The following is a 21,799-nucleotide window of genomic DNA, read 5'->3' on the forward strand; positions in this document are numbered from 1 at the left end:
CCTACAGGGACAGAATATATGGACAAAAGCACTTACAAACTTTGGTTCCTAAGGCAGTTACAGTTCCTGCTATTAAACAATAAAATTTTATGCTTCTTTAGACACCAGGCAACTACAAGATTGAATAGAAGCAATCAGTCTTCCAACAACCAGATTTATGCTTCTGTGGGGATTTCTGTTTAAAATATGTTACCCCCTGCCAATGTGTCACTTCTCCCTTTTTCCCCATCCTGGTGAGGAACATCACTTCCTATGCAACTCCTCAGCCAGAGACCTAGGCATCATCCTCACCCTTACGGTTTTCCCTACAAACTATATTCTGATATCAAGTTCCATCTGCTTTATCTTCTAAATATTTCTCTCTTAAAAAAAGATTTTGGACTTCCCTGGTGCTCCAGTGGTTAAGAATCTGCCCTGCAATGCAAGGGACACCGGTTCTATCCCTAGTCCGGGAAGATCCCAAACGCCACACGGCAGCTAAGTCCATGCACCACAGCTACTGAGCCAGCACTCTGGAGCCCAAGGGCCGCAACTGCTGAGCCCGCTGCCTTAGAGCCTATGCTCTGCAACAGGGGAGCCACCACAATGAGAAGCCGCTCATCACAGCTAGAGAGTAGCCCCCGCTGCTCGCAACTAGAGGAAGCCTGTGCACAGCAACCAAGACTCCTTACAACCGAAATAAACAAACACCAAGAAAAGGAGTTTATTGGAGCATCACTGTTGTACAATGTCCTATTAACCTTCTAAATATTCCTAAAAATATCCCTCCTCTCTGCCCGCATCACCACCTACTTGCCCCCGGGTCAGTGAAAGAATCTTCTGTTTCCTACACATTCTCCAGAGAGAAAACAAGTTTTCCAAGTGGCAGTGCATTTTATGCTAATGACACAGCTGAAAAAGTATATCCTCAAGTAATGAACCCTGGTATATGGATAAAATGCTACATTGTGAGAGAATTTGTTTTCTTTTAAATCACATATTTAATAAAGAAAGTAATAATGCAATATTAGCCAAATAAAATGTAATAAGCACATTTATTGAGCACACAATAAGCTCAATTATCATCCTGGTAGCTCTGACAGTATAGATTCTGCCCACAGTGCGGGAGACAGAGGTTCAATCCCTGGGTTGGGAAGATCCCCTGGAGAAGGAAATGGCAACCCACTCCAGTATTCTTGCCTGGAGAATCCCATGGACAGAGGAGCCTGGCAGGCTGCATACCACAGGGTTGCAAACAGTTGGACACAACTGAGCAACTTTAGTTTCACTTTCATATTCCAGAGAAGAGGCATTAAGGATTTATGCCATAAGTTTATTCACAAACATATCTAGGATGCTGAGTTCAAGAGTTTGATGCTTTTAAGAGATTCCACCTCTTAATATGCTCCTCTTCCTATCTGTCTCATTGATTATTTTTTAAGTGGTTGATGTCTTACTATTAAGAAAGGTATAGCAAATCCAAACCCAAAGAACCAAGTCATCACAGCTAGAAATCTCCACTATACTTTCCACTGAAAGTATACTCTTCCCTGCACCGTCCTTACAGTGGCTCCTATGGACCCCAGAGGATGTGAATCTCTGGATGCTCTGTCCCAGCACAGCGCTGGTGGAAGCTCTGCGAAAGATGCAGCGACTGAAGGCAGAAGAAACGGTGGCTGCAAACCGGGCGCTTCTTTCCTCACGACCTTGTTCCCCTAACTCATCAGAGAATCTTTTAAACTTGTACCAAGAAATATTACACACTCACCAAAACAAGGAATAAACATCTCATTTAAAATGAAAGTTATAAATGTGTTATGTATACACCTAAATATCATACATGGATATATCAAAGGTAAAGCCATCCCTGAGGATGGTCAGAATTGATCTGACAGTCACAGCGAGATCTCAGGGTCTGGTCTGAGAGGGTCCAACCTGTGCTCCTCTGTGGGTATCACTTCACAGAATATCTGTATCAGATGAAGCCACTGAGGTGACAGTGACACAAAGCAAGGCTCAGTGACTGCCACTTCTTCACCAACTCCAGCTTGCTCCTCAGTCTAGTCTGCCCTCACTATAACACCTAGTAAGACACTGAGTCACAGAACTGTCCTTCTGACAACACCCAATACAGAATGAGTCCCTGCTTCCTTAGAACCTCCCTGAAATTATCCTCCCAAAGCCCACTTTCTCTGACGGCTGTCACGCCTCCTCCTGAGCTGCCCTGAGGTGTCCTGTGGGGTCCACTCCGGCTTGCTGCCACAAGTGGGAAACTCAGCTCAACTCTGGGTACGCTCTTGGTGGTCTTTAGCTGAAGAGACACACGCAAACACACTCAGACATATTCCATCTCTAAAAACAGTTCTTTGACCATAACACACTGGTGGGAAATCATGTTATAAATTATCATCACAAGAATACTATATAGAAGAGGATTCGTATACAGGAGCAAACCAGCGGTCATCAGAGGGGAGAGGAGTTGGGAAAGTGACAAGACAGGTGAAGAGGATTAACAGTTACAAACCACCAGTTAGAAAGTCAGTCAGTCACAGGACTGTGAGATACACCACAAGGCATGTAACCGACATTTTACAATAATATTGTACGGTGTGTAATCTGTGAAAGTGCTCAATCACTACGTTTCATGCCTAAAACGAACATTGTTAGTCGACCGTACCTCAATGAACCTTTTTTTTTTTTAAAGGATTCGTTTTCTGTGTAGAAGGATGGATAGAAGCAGGAGGTGGTTACACATCACCCTGTCTTCAAGCACCGTGCGGAATAGAAAGATTTCTGCCTTCTGACTCTCTCCAGAGGCATGGCTGTGGCTTCCTACCACTGGCATCTGTTCAGAGATGCTCCCGATAACTTCACACCGAGCAGGCTGACAGACCGACCGTCAACAGCTGTGTAATGTAACCTGCATACCTGTAACCATTAACTTTCATCCCTACTTAACCAAATGAGCTGCCTCCTCTTTAAGAGGCAAGAAGCTAGGACCTTCCCGAACCCTGCTTCTCTGAACACCTCCATCTCTTACAGGCACGCTTCAATCTGGCCAGTTCTCTCACCTCCTTGCCATTCTCAGTGATGAGGGCACTCTCCCCCATTCAATGCTAAGCCCCTCGCCCAACATCTGGATCCTGTCCGCCCCTCATGCTGAGGTTTCAGATCAGCACATTCTCCTTTGTTCACACAGGATTACACTCAAGGGTCTCTGACCTTACCACACACAAATCCTCCCCGTCTTGATTCCCCGTCCCACTCCACCTGATGGTTCCATTCACTCCCTGGCGGCTCAGACGGTAAAGGATCTGTCTGCAGTGCAGAAGACCTGGGTTCGATCCCCGGGTTGGAAAGATCCCCTGGAGAAGGGAATGGCAACCCACTCCAGTATTCTGGCCTGGAGAATCCCATGGACAGAGGAGCCTGGTGGGCTACAGTCCATGGGGTTGCAAAGAGTTGGACACGACTGAGCAACTAACACACACAGCGCCCAGCTGGACAGTACTCAGCTGCCTTCCCCACTTCCTCCCACATTTTGCTCCTACGCCCCTGCAGCATCACCTCTGCTTCCTGCGCACCACCCCCCCTCGCCGGCTGACACACCCTAACCCCAAGCACTTCTCTCCTGCCACAAGCAAAGCACATATTGTAATGTCACTTGATGTCTTCTGAGGGCGCTGGACACCAGTCTCGAGTTGTCTCCTGCAAACCCTTTTCTTCCTCGGCTTCCACGACCTAATTTCTTCCAGCCTACCCCACTTCTTTGGTGCTCCTCCTCGGTCTGTTTGTCAGATTCCCTTCCCACCCTCCATCTACCCCATCCTCCTCAGACGCTGCGAGCAGCTGCATCTACCGCAAATGGCTTCAACAACCACCTGGACGCTGTGGACATCTCCAGTCCAGCCCCCTCGAGTTCAGGCCACTTACAAAGCATCTCTACCAGGTAAGTGTGGTTATCCCGAATGCCATGTCTGAAGCTAACTTCACTCCTCAGCACCGCCACTCGACTTCAAACGCTTCACTTCTGGAATCCACCAACCTAATGCAACACCACTTACACAGTCACCCAGGCAAAAAGCCAGACTCCTGCCTCTCTTCCCTCTTTGCCCACATTCAGCAGAATCAGCCAAACTGTTGACAGTGGCCTAAGTATCCCGGAAGCCCACCCCTCCAACCCTGCCCTCTCTCAGGTCTCCCTGGATTAGAGGGGTTAGTGGCAGGCCTCACCAGCTCACCCTCCACAGAGCTGCCACAGCAAGCTTTTAAAATGTAGATCTGATATCTTTCACCTATACTGCTGCATTAGAACAAAGGCCCAACTCCCCAGCATGTCACACGCTTCCGTTCACCTCCCGCCACTCCCACCCAGGCTCCCAAGGTGCTGTCACACCAGGGTGCACGCACTTTCCTCCCAAACTCACCGCACCCTCTTTCTCATTCTCACTCATACACCTGAAACAGCCTTCCTCTTCCTCTCTCCTTACCTTTTTTTTTTTTTTTTTTACTGACCAGTCAAGATTCATCACCCCTGGCAAGGAGGCAAAGCAATAGGAATTTTGACATATTGTTGGAACTTCCATGTACTTTAAACTGGTTCAATCACTGAGGAAAAACAGGTGGGCATTACCTAGTGATAGGTAAGCTGACAATGTACACATCATACAGGTTTCCACCCCAGGAAGATTCCCTGAAGAAACCAGAGTATATGGCAGCCACTAGAAAGAATCAGTTCTGATGAGGTGGATGAAACTGGAGCCTGTTATACAGAGTGAAGTAGGTAAGAAAGAAGAACACCAATACAGTATACTGATGCATATATATGGAATTTAGAAAGATGGTAACGGTAACCCCGTATGCGAGACAGCAAAAGAGACAGGTGTATAGAACAGTCTTTTGGACTCTGTGGGAGAGGGAGAGGGTGAGATGATTTCTGAGAATGGCATTGAAACATGTATATTATCATATGTGGAACGGATCTCCAGTCCAGGTTTGATGCATGATACAGGATGCTCGGGGCTGGTGCACTGGGATGACCCAGAGGGATGGGATGGGGAGGGAGGTGGGAGGGGGATTCAGGATGGGGGACACATGCACACCCATGGCTGATTCATGTCAATGTATGGCAAAAAAACACTACAATATTGTAAAGTAATTAGCCTCCAATTAAAATAAATTAAAAAAGAAACTGGTGTATATGGGCACCAGAGTTTACACACACACATATGTGTTTACAGAAGTGTTGCTCAGTAGTCAAAGATGACAATGAGCCCACATGTCCAGCAAGAGAATAGACATTGGTGTGATCATATAATGTACTACTATGCAGTGACGAAATGAACAAACAAACTACATACAGTTTGGATGAATTTTACAAACAGTGAGCAAAAGATGAAAAAAGAATAGACTGCAGTAGGATTTAATTTCTTTAAACTCAAAACAAATAAAACTGAACTATACTGAGAAGAGGTGCCCTCATTAGAGGTAAAAGCACAGAGAAAAGCAGGCGTCGGACTACTGAAACTTGGGAAGCGCAGCAACTAGGAAGGGGCACAGGGAGCCCTTCTCAGATGCTGGCAACATCCTCCTGAGTTTTCTTTTCACTCCATGCATCTTGCAGGGTCTTAGTTTCCCAACGAGGGGCTGAACCAGGGCCCTGGCAGTGAAAGCACAGAGTCCTAATCACTAGACAGCCAGGGAACTCCCAGTACTCTATTTCTTGACAGGAGTCACAAAGGTGTTCACTTCGTAATAACTCACTGGGCTATACATGTACATTTTATGAATTTTCTATAGATAAGTTTCAAAATTTTTTAAATTATGTCGCTCTTCGGTGTACTTACTGTATCTGGAGTCTACACTGTGCTAACCTCTCATAATCATTTATTCTTTATCTGTCTCTTCTGCTGGTCCTCAGGGGAGAATTTCTTGTGTGTGTGATGGTTTTATTGTAGAACCCAGATACCCAGGCCTCACCACAGTCCATCTGAACCGGAAACACTGGAGCGTGTGACCGGAGTATGTGAGAAAGGCTTCCTCATTTCACAGCTGACTTTGAACACAATCTGGTTAGAAGCCACTGCCGGACTGAAAGCTCCCTGAAAACACTGACACTCCCTTCTTCATGTTCCCCACTCCTAGCCCAGCACCTGGTACATCAGTTCAGTTCAGTTCAGTCGCTCAGTCGTGTCCGACTCTTTGCAACCCCATGAATCACAGCACGCCAGGCCTCCCTGTCCATCACCAACTCCTGGAGTTCACTCAAACTCATGTCCACAGAGTCGGTGATGCCATCCAGCCATCTCATTCTCCGTCATCCCCTTCTCCTCCCGCCCCCAACCTGGTACATAGGAGGCACCCAAAACACATTTGTCAAAGTCATGACGAAGATGCGTATTTCCAGAGCAAACCTGCACAGCTCACGGTTTGGATTTGCATTGCTTCTAGGTTAAACATTTGCACAGTGTAGGTGTCGACATAATGACCATGAAAGGCTTGGGCCAGGCTCCTGAAGGATGTCATGTGTGGTCCAAGACACTCTCAGGTCACGAAAGCCCCTCAGAGGGCAACCTAGGGCACAGAGGAAATCAAGCAGGCAGGGAGGGCTGCCTAGCATCTACCGAAATTTTTTCATTTCAGACCATGACATGTTTTTAGTCCAATAAACGTAAGTGAAAGTGTTAGTTGCTCAGAAATGTCTGACTCTTTGAGACCCTATGGACTATAGCCCACCAGGCTCCTCTGTCCATGGAATTCTCCAGGCAAGAATACTGCAGGGGTTGCCATTTCCTTCTCCAGGGGATCTTCCCAACACAGGGATCGAACCTGTGTCTCCTGCATTGCAGGCAGATTCTTCACCGTTTGAACCATCAGGGAGGCCCCCAATAAATGTGTCTTCCAATCAATGAAACGTGTGCATATGTGTTTTTGTGTGAATTATACATGACATATATTTTAATAGCTAAATTATAGTAACTCAACATTTAAAACGTCAACTTATTGTAGTCTGTTGTTTAGTTGCTAAGTCGGGTCTGACTCCTTTGCGACCCTATGGACTGTGTGGTCCACCAGGCTCCCCTGTCCAAAGGATTTCCCAGGTAAGAATACTGGAGTGGGTTGCCAGTTCCTTCTCCAGGGGATCTTCCTGACCCAGGGATCAAACCCATGTCTCCTGCATTGGCAAGAAGATTCTTTACCACTGAGCCACTTACTGTTAGAAACTGTAAATAGCTAAATGCAAATTCACAGCTGGAGGTTCCACAACACTGTGTTTTAGCCCTACCGGTTACTATGAAAGTCACCTATCCACCTCTGTTAAAATATTTACATTAACTGTCTAACAGCATTAATTAGCTATATTTACAAACTATTTGATGTTCATGGCAGAAACTCAGATACACAAAACTTGGACACTAAGACTATACTTAACTCTGGGAGTAGAAGCAAGCAATGAACTTCATGATGAAAAAGAAACCTTGTTTACAAGTCTAAAGTGCAAGGACTCATCAAGCTTAAAGAAAACCTCCCCCCTCCTCCCCACACACAGATTTAAATACGATAACAAAGAGGAGGAAAGAAAAACAACTCTGGCTGACACTTTAGGTCCAATATCACCAAAAAATCTTAAAAACCTAAATTCTTTCCCAACTTCCAAACTTGAGGGAAAAAATTACATCTAAAGGAATGTAACCAAGAAAAATAAACTTGGGTATGTTGCATCTATAAGATGAGTTAACGCCCTTAATCAAGTACAACATTTGAGCGACTGTCCTACTGGGTGGGTAATAAAGTGCGTGCTGTGCTGTGTTTAGTCACTCAGTCACGGACCGTGGCCCCACAGGCTCCTCTGTCCGTGGGGATTCTCCAGGCAAGAATACTGGAGTGGGTTGCCATGCCCTCCTCAGAAATAACGTGAGTATCTCCATCTAAACCACACCAAAGCTGGTTAAGAAAAATACAGAGTAAGAACAGTAAGACTGACTTGCTACCCTGTCACAGCAAACAGCTTAATTGGGTTTTCTATCCGAACCATACAACATCCAGAATTTAAACTTAGGTGAACTGGAAGAGTGACACAAAACTCACTGCTGTCACCTGGATGCTGGACCATTGCTGCCACCTTCACAAAATGAATATAATAGTCTTTCCTGCAGGACAGGGCTGAGGACACAAAAGGAGATCTTTCACCTCCAAGACCAGCGCTCCTTCAGCACATCTGAAGGCAAATGGCTGAAGACAACCTTCTAAAGTGACATCCAGGGGTACAGCCTGTGATACCCTCCACTGAATGTTTACTTCTAAAGCAAGCGCTGCCAGGCCACTCTGTGCCCACAGCCTCCACACTTCTGGCATCATGTCGTGCAATTCCGCTGGGAGGTAAAGAGGAGGAAGAGGACTTACTCTACGTACAAGACATATGCACAGAGAGTTAAGGCCAGAGGACACAGTTTTACCCTGTGAGAATGAAGGTTCTTTAGTGGTGCAAAACAGACTCATCACACGGCATTCTGAAAGTCAGCACTCTAAGCCTGATCCGTGTTCAGCACCACGATCACACTGGGAATAACAATTTAGTTTGAGCAAATAGTATCTGGAGCTTTACGTCGCTATTTTGCATTTTTATTATATAGTTTTGTGGATTTTTAGGTTATCAATTTGTTTGTCTAGTTGTACTGGTGTCTAAGACCTGTATGCACAGGTACATCTACCTTAATAAATATTTAAGTGACAGTGTGTTTAAAATAACTAAGGCAGTGCTGGGTTTCTGCAACTTGGCTGCTAGGTTTTTACATTGTTTTTCAATTTTAATTATCCCAACACTGCAAGCAGTTTGAGAAATGCTGCCATTTTAAGGATACTGAGAAAGAGATCTTCAAACCAAAATGTGCCCATCTAGGGGACCTCCCTGGAGTCCCAGTGGTTAAAAATCCACCTTCCAATGCAGGGGACATGGGTTCAATCCCTGGTTAGGAAATTAAGATCCCACATGCCGTGGGATAGCTAAGCTCATGGACCGCAACTGCTGAGTCCAGGTGTCAGAACTAAAGAGGAGTCTGCACGCCACAACTGAGACCCATGCAGTCACAACATAAATGTGAAAAATTTCTGCCCATCTAACAATATCTGTAAGTGAACTGGGGCATAATGGACACAGGGCCAGTCCTTCAATTGGCTCATCATTTGAGTAGAGGTAAACTATCCTCAACAGAGTTTCCCCAGTCCACCTTTAAATTTCACTACTGATCTTAGAGGAAGACTTGGCTCCAGGTTTAAGCAAGAGATTGATAGCGAAGACAGCTCAAAAGAAATTCAGTCAAGTGGTTAAAAGATAAAGAAACCAGATGTTTGTCAAAAAATAAAAAAGTGCTTACATTTTGGGGATGTGCAGCAAAGGAAAGCATGACCACTCTCATAAGATGTGTAAAGGGCTGCCATTTAGTCCCATATGAAGTCTTACGGCTCCAAATGGTAGCTCGAGAGTTATAGGGGGAAGTTACAAGGACACACATTTTTGTTTGAGATGCTGAGGAGCACTCCCATAATCAAAGAGCCACAGCATGCTAGAACTCTGCGAAGTATTTCACAGACAAGGTTCAAGTGAAACTTTCTAGCTATTGGCCTTAATCACTAAACTAAGAAGAGTCTTTCTCCAAGACTTGATGAAGACAGCCTTCATCAAGTTTCTGTAACTCCCTTTTTCTTTTCCTGATTCCTTAACAGATGAGATAAAAATGCTGTAAAGTAAAGAAACAGAGATAATGAGCAAGGATACTGGGGAAGAGAAAACCCATCACTGTCTTTCAGAAATAATTATAGCTATTAAACCAAAATTAGCAAGGGCATCCCCGGGGCTCAGCGGTAAAGAACCTGCCTGCAATGCTGGACACCAGCTCCATCCCTGCGACAAAAAGATCCCCTGGAGAAGGAAATGGCAAACCACTCCAGTACTCTTGCTGGGATCCCATGGGCAGAGGGGCCTGGCGGCTGCAGTCCACACAACCACAAGAGAGATGGACACCGCTCACTGACCCAGTCAGCTCAGCTGCTCAGCCGTGTCCGACTCCGCGACCCCACGGACTGCAGCACGCCAGGCCTCCCTGTCCATCACCACCTTCCGGAGTTCACTCAAACTCACGTCCACTGAGTCGAGATGCCATCCAATCATCTCATCCTGTCGTCCCTTCACCTCCTGACTTCAATCTTTCCCAGCATCAGGGTCTTTTCCAGTGAGTCAACTCTTTGCATGAGGTGGTCCAAGTATTGGAGTTTCACTTCAACATCAGTCCTTCCAATGAACACCCAGGACTGATCTCCTTTAAGATGCACTGGTTGGATCTCCTTGTGGTCCAAGGGACTCTCAAGAGTCTTCTCCAACACCACAGTTCAAAAGCATCAATTCTTTGGTGCTCTGCTTTCTTTATAGTCCAACTCTCACATCCATACATGACTGTTGGAAAAACCATAGCCTTGACTACATGGACCTTTGTTGGCAAAGTAATGTCTCTGCTTTTTAATATGCTGTCTAGGTTGGTCATAACTTTCCTTCCAGGGAGTAAGCATCTTTTAATTTCATGGCTGCAGTCACCATCTGCAGTGATGTTGGAGCCCAAATTAATAAAGTCTGTCACTGTTTCCACTGCTTCCCCATCTATTTGCCATGAAGTGATGGGACAAGATGTCACAACCTTAGTTTTCTGAATGTTGAGCTTTAAGCCAACTTTTTCACTCTCCTCTTTCACTTTCATCAAGAGGCTCTTTAGTTCTTCTTCACTTTCTGCCATAAGGGTGGTATCATCTTCATATCTGAGGTTACTGATATTTCTCCCAGCAATCTTGATTCCAGCTTGTGCTTCATCCAGCCCAGCGTTTCTCATGATGTACTCTGCATATAAGTTAAATAAGCAGGGTGACAGTATACAGCTTTGACGTACTCCTTTCCTAATTTGGAACCAGTCTGTTGTTCCATGTCCAGTTCTAAGTGCTGCTTCCTGACCCACATACAGATTTCTCGAGGCAGGTCAGGTGGTCTGGTATTCCCATCTCTTTCAGGATTTTCCACAGTTTGTGGAGATCCACACAGTCAAAGGCTTTGGCATAGTCAATAAAGCAGAAATAGATATCTTTCTGGAACTCTCTTGCTTTTTTGATAATCCAATGGATGTTGGCAATCTGATCTCTGGTGCCTCTGCCTTTTCTAAAACCAGCTTGAACATCTGGAAATTCACAGTTCATTTATTGTTGAAGCCTGACTTGGAGAATTTTGAGCATTACTTTACTAGCATGTGAGATGAGTGCAATTGTGTGGCAGTTTGGGCATTCTTTGGCACTGCCTTTCTTTGGGACTGGAATGAAAACTGACCTTTTCCAGTCCTGTGGCCACTGCTGAGTTTTCCAAATTTGTTGGCATATTGAGTGCAGCACTTTCACAGCATCATTTTTTAGGATTTGAAATAGCTCAACTGGAATTCCATCTCTGCCTAACTTTGTTCGTAGTGATGCTTCCTAAGGCCCACTTGACTTTGCATTCCAGGATATCTGGCTCTAGGTAAGTGATCACACCATTGTGACTATCTGATCTGACTTGTGAAGATCGTTTTTGTATAGTTCTTCTGTGTATTCTTGCCACCTCTTCTTAATATCTTCTTCTGTTAGGTTCATATCATTTCTGTCCTTTATTGTGCCCTTAGTATCTCTAATTTGAAGAGATCTCTAGTCTTTCCCATTCTATTGTTTTCCTCTATTTCTTTGCACTGATCACTGACGAAGGCCTTCTTATCTCTCCTTGCTATTCTTTGGAACTCTGCATTCAAACAGGTATATCTTTCCTTTTCTCCTTTGCTTTTCACTTTTCTTTTCACAGCTATTTGTAAGGCCTCCTCAGACAGCCATTTTGCTTTTTTGCATTTTTTTCCCTTAGGGATGGTCTTGATCCCTGTCTCCTGTACAATGTCATGAATCTCCATCCATAGTTCAGTAGGCACTCTATCTATCAGATCTAAATCCCTTGAATCTATTTCTCACTTCCACTGTATAATCATAAGGGATTCAATTTAGGTCATACCTGAATGGTCTAGTGGTTTTCCCTACTTTCTTCAATTTAAGTCTGAATTTTGCAATAATCTGAGCCACAGTCAGTTCCTGGTCTTGTTTTTGTTGACTGTATAGAGCTTCTCCATCTTTGACTACAAAGAACATTATCAATGTGGTTTCGGTGTTGACCATCTGGTGATGTCCATGTGTAGAGTCTTCTCTTGTGTTTTTGGAAGAGGGTGTTTGCTATGACCAGTGCGTTCTCTTGGCAAAACTCTATTTGCCTTTGCCCAGCTTCATTCTGTATTCTAAGGTGAAATTTGCCTGTTACTCCATGTGTGTCTTGACTTCCTCCTTTTGCATTCCAGTCCCCTATAACCAAAAGGACATCTTTTTTGGGTTTCAGTTCTAGAAGGTCTTGTAGGTCTTCATAGAAGTGTTCAACTTCAGCTTCTTCCACGTTACTGGTTAGGCATAGGCTTGGATTACTGTAATATTTAATGGTTTGCCTTGGAAACAGAGATCATTCTGTCGTTTTTGAGACTGCATCCAAGTACTGCATTTTGGACCTTTTGTTGACCGTGATGGCTACTCCATTTCTTTTCAGGGATTCCTGCCCACAGTAGTAGATATAATGGTCATCTGAGTGAAATTCTCCCATTCCAGTCCATTTTAGTTTTCTGATTCCTAAAATGTCGATGTTCACTCTTGCCATCTCCTGTTTGACTACTTCCAATTTGCCTTGATTCATGGATCTAACATTTCAGGTTTCTATGCAACAGTGGATGCGACTGATCATAGAAGCAAAGCCCGATGCTGTAAAGAGCAACTCAGTGACTAAACAACAACAAAAAATTCACAAAGTAATCTGAAACTTGTAAAACATATACAGTGAAGGAGGAAACAAATCAGTGAGAATTTTAAAACTTCTACTGTGATATATTTTGGCTGCCAGTGATCGTAATTTAACCAATGGATAAACAAAAAACATAGTAGGTCACAACTGTAGACCATTTATGTTGAGATGTTAGTAAATGTTATAATCCAAAGTACCAAAGTTGATCTCTCAAATCAATATTTTCCCATTCCTTTGTCTCAAAGTAGTAGCTTCTGACAGATTACAATATGGCCAGTCTAGTGGTTTAGGCTGCAGGAGATATGGCAAACAGGATCAAAGAGCCTGAATTAGAATGGAAATCATTGCATCTTCTAATGGATAAAAGAATGAAAAGCATTAGTTGCTCAGTCATGTCCAACTCTTTGCAACCCCATGGACTGTAACCCACTAGGCTCCTCTGCCCACGGAATTCTCCAAGCAAGAATACTGGAGTAGATTTGTCATTTCCTTCTCCAGGGGATCTTCCTGACCCAGGGATTGAACCCAGGTCTCCTGCATTGCAGGCAGATTCTTTACCATCTGAGCCACCACGGAAGTCCCAACACATAGAATTTTAAAACTATAGTACAATGCACATCATATCTAAACTATATATGAAATAAATTCTCTAAATACAATGCTTAAAATGAGAATATGAAAAGATGAACAAAACTAAGTCTTTGCTATGTTAGAGAACTAACTCAAAGCAGATGCTGAAAATAGTAGGGGGCTTAGAATAGTTCTGGGATTTAACACACACATTCAAAATAAAGGTATAAGAATTTGATTATGAAAGATTTTCAGAGAGAAAAGTCACGTCGGGCATCTCAGACACTAGTGAAATTGACAAGTTGTTAACATATAAATATACTGCATCCTTTTGCCTTGAGTAAAATCTTATTTCAAAACTGAGACAAGAGACAAGGAATATTTGCCGGTGACATGAACTAAGTCCACCTCTGCAAATCTAGCCAAATGTTCAGCTGGTTGTCTTAACTAAGAAAGATTTTTTAAACACCAATACCCACTTATTATCATCTATCAAAATGATCTTCTATATGGCACAAAGGTAAAATAAATAAAACATCATGTGCCAGAAGTATTTATTGATAGGACAAAGGAATGAACAAGATGACCATGGTCCCAACCCCCAATGGGTTTGTAATTTCCTCTTTCCAGAAAACATTCTATGGAGAAGAACCTCCTAGAGGTTACTGGAGAGTCTAAGAACTCCATCTGAACCTGGGTAACCACATTCAAACACAAAACCTGGCCAATTTTTAAAGAGAGACATGGAGGCAGACAGATCATTTCTCTTTCCCACTTCCAGAAGCATTTCTCAAGATCACTGAACTTTAAGCAAGAAGACTTCTTAGCAATGACTAACCTTCCTCATTTTGCAGACGAGGAAGCTGAAGCCAAGGAAGGTACCCTGCAGAATTTGAATATACAGACTTTACTGTGCAGGTGTACAGGTCAATATATGGTTCATTTTAGGAACTATACACAGGAGATCCTAAAACTGTCTTTACATCTACAGTGACTGATGAATTACTGCACTCTTTTTTTTTTTTTCCAAATACAAATGACTAGAGGGTCTGGCTGCAGCAGCGACACAGCTCTAGATGCTGATGCCTCGCCTATGCAAACGTCAGGGGGCAGGAGGGACCCCATCTCACAGCTGGTAGAACACAGCAGGTAAAGAATTCAGATGCTCAAAGGCTGAGGAGGAAGAACCCAGGGTCCAGCCCACGTCCTCTGACCGGTGCCAGGGGAGAATTTCTCTGTCCTCTGACTTCAACCTCCCTAGCTGCAAAATGGGTAAGACAATGCAGCCATATGCCACTAGGATTACAAGGGTGAAATAAAAACACACAGAGTATCTCACACAATCCCTGCATCTCACACAACGACCGCATGCAAAACATCCAAAAAATCGCAGTCATCTTAAGAAAAGGATCCCTCATCCTCAGGGCAACGGTTTACTTCATCAATAGAAAAGAGAAAAAACAGCAGTGGTAGGAGCAGAGGCTGGTGGGGATGAGAAGCAGAGACCCAGCCAGGCAGTACAGATGCTCAGAAACTCCCTGGCCTCTCTATGATGAAGAAGGCAGTGTGACAATCGCTGCTCAAGGATTCTAGTTCCCTTTACTTTGTACACAGAGCCATAAAAACATCAATTTCCACAGTTTAAAACCACAAGAAATAATGATCTTCTCTTAAGTAGCAGCGTATCACTGTGTCAGAACCTCATCTCACAAATGTTCTGCCAAGTATTTCCTTTCATCTTAGAATTCATTCTAGAATTCTTTATACTTCAAATGAAAATTTCTCTTCCCTTTGCCCCTGGAAAGAGCTTCCTATGCAGCTGCATTATAGCAGACCTGAGTTCCCCTGTTTTGAGGAAATGAGATGAAGAAAAAAAAATCAGATTTATAGAAGCAAGTACTGCAGAAGAGTACACTGTCTTCACCATTATGAGTCAGCAGGGCATCTCTGATTCATCGGAAATACAATCCAATTTTCCAAAACACACATTTTCACAAATATACAGAACCTTATTCAAACTTAATTCATAGTTTGAATTCTCTCTTGACAATCAAGAGACTTAGAGGGAAAGTCATTTTCTGGGCTATTTATTGCAGTGGCTTCTCTTGGAACACGGGCTCAGTTGGTCCGGCACAGCATGTGGGATCTTCCTGGACCAGGGATGGAACCCGTGTCTCCCGAACTGGCAGGTGGATTCTTTACCATGGAGCCACTGGTGAAACCCCCTCTAGAACGTGAGCACCGTGAGGGAAAAACTGCACCCCCAACACCCTGGAAAACAACTATCCTCTCAATCAACAACACTTTGAGACCAATGACCCTGAGACGTGGGATGAGTTCACAGAAAGATGATATTTCAAGAGGGTCTTGAAGGAGACAGGAGTCTCCCAGGTAGACAAGGTTTTGCAGAGTAAAGATCCGATGTTAACTATTATGTCCAGTCGTCATACTTGCTGAATATAAACGTGCCCTGCTTTTCACCATGTGCAAGTATCTTACCGGGGACTCACAGGTAGCTCAGGAGTAAAGAATGTCCCTGCAGATGCAGGAGACGCAAGAGATGCAGGTCTGCTCTCTGGGTTGAGATTATCCTCTGAAAACAGTCCAGTATTCTCGCCTGGGGAACCCCATGGTCAGAGGACCCCGGAGGGCTACAGTCCATGAGCCACAGGAGTGGGACAGGACTGAGTACGCACGCACACAAATATCCTGTAACTCATGGGTTTATGCTGCTTTCACCATAACAAGTTCCAAGAGCTCAGGTTCTATTATTAGCAGGAAAGTCTACCTTTCAAGGGGGATAAAACCTATAATGTGAGATCTTATGGGAGACTCATTTTTACTCAAAAGTAACTGTCACTATATTTTGATCCAACACCTTCAAAGAGATTGAATAACCAAATAGACTGAATAACCAGAGGTTCAATAAACTAGGTGCAGCAGGAAAACCTCAGAAGTTTCAAATGCTTGGTTTCTTTTAGAATTTAATTTTTCTCAAATTCAAGCTAATTTAAGACAGCTTAATGGAAGCAGCTTATTCACTGTTGACTGAGGGGAAAAGGTATAAATGATATAAAGTGACACATTACTTTGTAATGAAAGAGGCAGACATAGGCAGCAACTATTTAGGCTCCTTGCAAACAATTTATCAGAGCCACATACCCACTCCTTGTAGTGTAGGCATTTTCTGCCTTGTCAATTCTCTAGAAGATTGTTTATGGGTAAGGGAAGGCACCCCAGACCATCACACAATAAATAACCACTTAGGCAGGGAAAGGGTATATATTTCAGATCAGACGGGATCTAACTTAGGGCATCTGCCAACCTTTCATTCTACGGGACATTGAGGCCATGAATGGAGGTGAATTTTTTTAAAATCCACAGTCAGCAGAACCTAGGGACATCAACTTGGTCATGCATTCTTTCCACTGTCCTTGGGCATCTGTCCTTGGAACATCAAAATAATTACAGCTCAAGCTCTGAAAAAGAGAACACCCAAGAAGCAACACTGAGACCAAGAGTCCTGAGAACCTAGGAACGCGTAGGCCAGACATCCTCAGTTACTTATCAGAGCTGTGACACAGGTGGCGAGCTCATGGCTTCAGATAGTTCAAGCTGTGTTTCCCAACACTGACTGCTATGACTCACAGTCCTTTGAGAGAAGATCCCTATCCAGTTATATGGACTAAATAGGATTATAGGGATGCATAGCACCAACTCGTTGAAATTAATGCAGCAAGGGGGAGTTAAACCATTAGGCTGGGCTTCCCTGATAGTTCAGTTGGTAAAGAATCTGCCTGCAATGCAGGAGACCCCAGTTCGATTCCTGGGTTGGGAAGATCCTCTGAAGAAGGGATAGGCTACCCACTTCAGTATTCTTGGGTTTCCCTTGTCGCTCAGCCAGTAAAGAATCCACCCACAATGCGGAAGACCTGGGTTTGATCCCTGGGTTGGGAAGATACCCTGGAGAAGGGAAAGGCTACCCACTCCAGTATTCTGGCCTAGATAATTCCATGTACTATATAGTCCATGGCCATGGAGGTCGCAAAGACTTGGACACGACTGAGTGACTTTCACTTTCAAGGTGCCTGCTGGTTGGTGCAGTGAGGACCAGCCTACACCTGAACATGTTTTAGTCTCCAGAGGCTCTCAAGGGCAGAAGAAAAAATCTGGGACATGCAAATTTCTTTTGTCATCTGAGTTCAGTGAGCTTGAGGCTCTGAATGAGCATTCATGCCCAGCCATCTTGAGTTATCATTTTCTATTCTTCACTGCAAATATTTTTGAAAAAACATTTTAGGAAAAACAGTATCTCCTAAACTACAAATTTCATGGAATGGAAGAGGCAGAGGAGAGAACAGCTAAACATAATGATGTAAAAATATACTATCAGAAAATCTTTATTAAAAATGATGAACTAATAGTCAATTTTAACGACATGGGTGATACTGATGCAAGTAACTTCACAGCTGATTAGTCCTTCTGCATGATAAAACTGAACATTTGAGTACACAATTTTAACTAAATGCTGAAACTATTTTAATTACTGAATGGCTGGTATTAAGCATCGATGGGTCTTTCTTAAAAACTGCCTTGAAACAGGGTATTCCACTCATTCTGTGGGAAATTCAAGACTCAGAGATCTATTGTCAAAGAGAATGCCACTATGACAAAAGAAGTGCTTAAAATTTCATTTGCAGTGATTTTACTACATTTAAAAATATATAATTTTATTACATTTGAAACAAGTGGGCAATTGGCTATCCTAGGGCAACACTTCTGTTGCAAATATTTGTGTTCTATCACTTTTCATATTGTGGTGTAATTTGGACTCCGTATACTTATGGTTAGAAATCAGTGAACAAACGATTAGAAGGATCTTTATCAATCTTCAGTTTACAGTTTGAGATTAGACTCAGTGGACCATGGACCACTAGAGCAATGACAAACTCAGTACACAATATGTGCTCTCAATTAATACGCATAATGGAAACGCTGACCATCTCCCCTAGACGATAGTCATCTTCGGATCACATTCATTTCATGCAGCCAACACTGTTACAATTATTTCAGAGAAGGATAGTAAAACTACTGTCCCTTCTCAGACCACACTAGGCACAGTTTCCCAAGGGCATGTGAGTAATGAATATTGAAGCAAAAGGCATTGCCTCCACCCTTCCATGGGGCCACTAGCCTAGCCTTGGGTCAATCAGAAAATTTGTTACTCAGTTTTGAAGTATCTAGGCAAATGTTACTTTTAAGTTTGCAACAGGATAAAACAATAAAACCCTTTTTAACAATGTATCTTCATTCTAATACTCTGCTGGTTGTCATCATCTCAGGTAGCCTTTAAAACCAAAACACTCAAATGTGCAGGAGAATTTGTGAACACACACACACACACACACACACACACACACGTTTTGGCTGAGTCCTCATCTAGCCCAGGGCAGGGAAAACCTTCCCTAACATAGTGAGTAAACAGAAACCCAACCACTTGAAGGACCCCACAGTGTGGCTACACGTGTTTATTAAACTCAACTCAGTGCTCTCTGACAACCTAGAGGGGTGGGAGATAGGAGGGAGGTTCAAAAGGGAGGGGGCACATGTATACTTGTGGTTGACTGATGTTGATGTATGGCAGAAACCACCACAATATTGTAAAGCAATTATCCTTCAATATAAATTTTACAAAGTGAATTGCAGGTGAACAGACATATACCGCATGTCCTGTATGACAAGGCATGTTGCTTAAGTTTCCCCATGCATAAAATGGACATAATTCCTTCAGAGCACAACAATATGATGAGTTACTATAAGAAAAATAGTTGGCTTCAAGTTCAGTTCCCTTCTCCTACCAAGCCAATATATGGATGACTACGAGAGCAGTGCACGCTATTTGCACTAAGATGCATGAGGGGCTTTCCCTGGAGATCTGCTTAAGATTTTTCACTTCTTGCAGGGGGTGTGGGTTCGAATCCTGGTCTGGGGACTAGATCCCACATGCTGCAGAGCGCAGCCAAAAGTTTAAAAATTAAATTATAAAAAAGATGCATGAGAGCAGGCTGTATATAAACACAGTCAGCACATACTTGGGTTCTGAAGTTTATGGGTCGTGTTTCATTCTGGATATAGGTTCTTAACTACTAGTGACAATTTCTCTCCCTGAAGCGAAAGAAGCCTAAATACCACAGGAATTCAAGGATGACCCAACATAAGGCCAAACAGTCTTGGGTCCAACATGGTTGACACTCTAGTCCTAATTTGTAACAGGCTTCAATTGCTGATTCTGTGGCCTCTACCTCCCTAACTAGGCGAGATTAACCTTGAAGCACCTCATTACCAACCAATCGTGGAAAACCCTTATCACAGCCCTTCTCAACCTCAGTAGCACATTCAAATCACCTGAGGAGAGCTTTTAAAACTCCAGACGGTCAGACCACACCCCAAACCAATTTACATCCAAATACCTGGGAAGAGGGCCCAGGCACCCTTACTTCTTAAAGTTCCCAGTGATCCAAGATGCAACCAAGGTTGAGAACCACAGTCTCCCATCACCTCTTCTGACCTCATGGAACTTCTGCTGCAAGGCACACCAGGAAAGGCAACCTACAGTGTTTCACAAACACAGCTTCTGAGCAAACCCAGTCCTGAAAGCCGAAACACCACAGGTGCCCGTACTGAGCTCCACACAGGGGGATGGACAGACAGCTTATGAGCTAGAGGGTTACCCAGATCCTCACGGGAGAGTCAATGATGGAGCACTTCAAAAGAGCAAATAGCAAAAATAAGTTCACCCATCTTGAGAGATGTCACAAAGCCCGTTAGCATTTCTTACTTTTTTTTTTTTAAACACTTGTCTCTTAGGAAGGCCCGAGTGTCTGTGAAAGCACGCCCCACACACAGAGCCTGTGGAACAGCAGAGAGAACCATACAGTCCCCGCGGCCGCCGAGAATCACAGCCCCTGCGCCCCGCCGCAGGCTCCCCAGCGGGTGCACCTGCCGCCCGGGGCCGCACCTGCCGCGCCCGGCCCTCCCCGCCTACCTTCCAGCAGCTCGTCCAGGCTGGTGACCTTCCGGCTGCCGTCGATGGTGTAGATGGTGCGGACGCCCTGGGGCAGGTTCACGTTGTCCGACAGGGAGCGGGTGAGCTCCATGAGCAGCGCGTCGAAGGACCGGAAGCGGTCGCTGGAGATGGCAAACACCAGGCCCTTGAAGTAGCGGTCCCCATTCCGGTAGAAGCGCGCCTTCTTGGCCTTCTTCTCCGAGCTCAGGGCCTGCAGCGTCCGCGTGCGGTAGAAGCTGCAGTGGGCGCTGTGCGCCGGGCTGGGGATGAGCCCGTTCCCTCTGGGGCCCGAGCTGCTGCTGCCGGCGGAGGAGCTGGGCGCTCCTCGCCGCGACCCCGGCCGCGGCCTTTTGTCCCGTTCCTCGAAGTGCTCCAGCTCGATACTCCTGGTGCCGGCCATCGCGGCGGCTCCGGGGGGCGCCCGGCCCAGCGCGTCCCGGCCGGAGGCTCCAGGCAGCCCGAGGTCCAGGCGAGAACTGGCTCGAGAGCGTCGGGCGGCGGGAGAGCCTCAGCGCGCCGGGGCACCTGGCCCGGGCATCCCGCCCGCTCCGCGCAGGTGGAGCCGCGCAGGCCCGCGCCCCCTGAAAGCGGCCGCAGCGCCGAGCCGCCCGGCCCACTGGCCGGCGCGCTTCGCTCGGCCCCTCCCGCCGCCGGGAGCCCCACGCCCCCCTCCGCCCGGTCACGCCTCACCGCTCCCGCCCCGGAGCCCGCCGGCCGCCGCCAAGCCGGGCCGCCCGAGGCTCGCCCCCGGCCAGCGGGCGCACACAAAGCTCCTCCGCCCGCCGCTGCCGGGAGCCCGGGGGAACGCAGGGAGGGAGGGGCCGCGAGCGTGGGAGCCCGAGGCCCGGGGAGCAGCGCCGCCGCCGCCGCCTCGCTCGCCCCGGCCCCGCCCGCGAGCACCGCGCGGAGGCTCGTCCCGCGCAGAGCCCGGCCCTAGCGCGAAACAGCGCAGCCCGCAGCCCCCGCGGCCGGCTGGCCCGGCCCACCCATCGGCATCCGCCCCCGGGCCCCACCACTCCGCCTGGCCCGCCCGCTGCAGCGCCGGAGGGGGCTCCCTGCTCCCCAGGGAGTGCCGAACCCCAGGGGGAGGGCGGGGGGCCGGGAGGAGGGGCCGCACGTGGGGGCGCCGAGGCTCCGCGGCGCCGGGGAAGCGATCCTCCCGCGTCCCAGGCGGCCCCGCCCGCCTGACAGCCGCAACCCGGCGCCGCGCGCTGATGGGCGCAGCCGCGGCGCGCGCTCCTCCGCCTGGGAAACGGAACCGCGCAGGTCAAAAAAACTACAAAGGAAGGAGATTC

The 21,799-nt window shown here is 45.8% G+C and overlaps 1 protein-coding gene across 7 annotated transcripts in view; it reads right to left on the reverse strand.

Annotated features, from left to right (window-relative positions):
- Positions 1–21,050, reverse strand: part of DCLK2 (doublecortin like kinase 2) — a 194,985-nt gene extending 173,935 nt beyond the window's left edge. For all 7 annotated transcript variants that reach the window (XR_008683063.2, XR_008683062.2, XM_055404803.2 and 4 more), the window contains exon 1: positions 20,484–21,050. Coding sequence is in view for 5 of the 7 variants with exons in the window: in XM_055404803.2 (XP_055260778.2) it covers positions 20,484–20,904 (421 nt within the window). In the remaining 2 variants the exon portion in view is untranslated. The remainder of the gene's footprint in view (positions 1–20,483) is intronic.
- Positions 21,051–21,799: the final 749 nt, after the last annotated feature.

This window comes from Moschus berezovskii, chromosome 19, assembly GCF_049115385.1.
Source record: "Moschus berezovskii isolate FMDL1 chromosome 19, NW_MosBer_1.0, whole genome shotgun sequence".
Taxonomy (NCBI): domain Eukaryota; kingdom Metazoa; phylum Chordata; class Mammalia; order Artiodactyla; family Moschidae; genus Moschus; species Moschus berezovskii.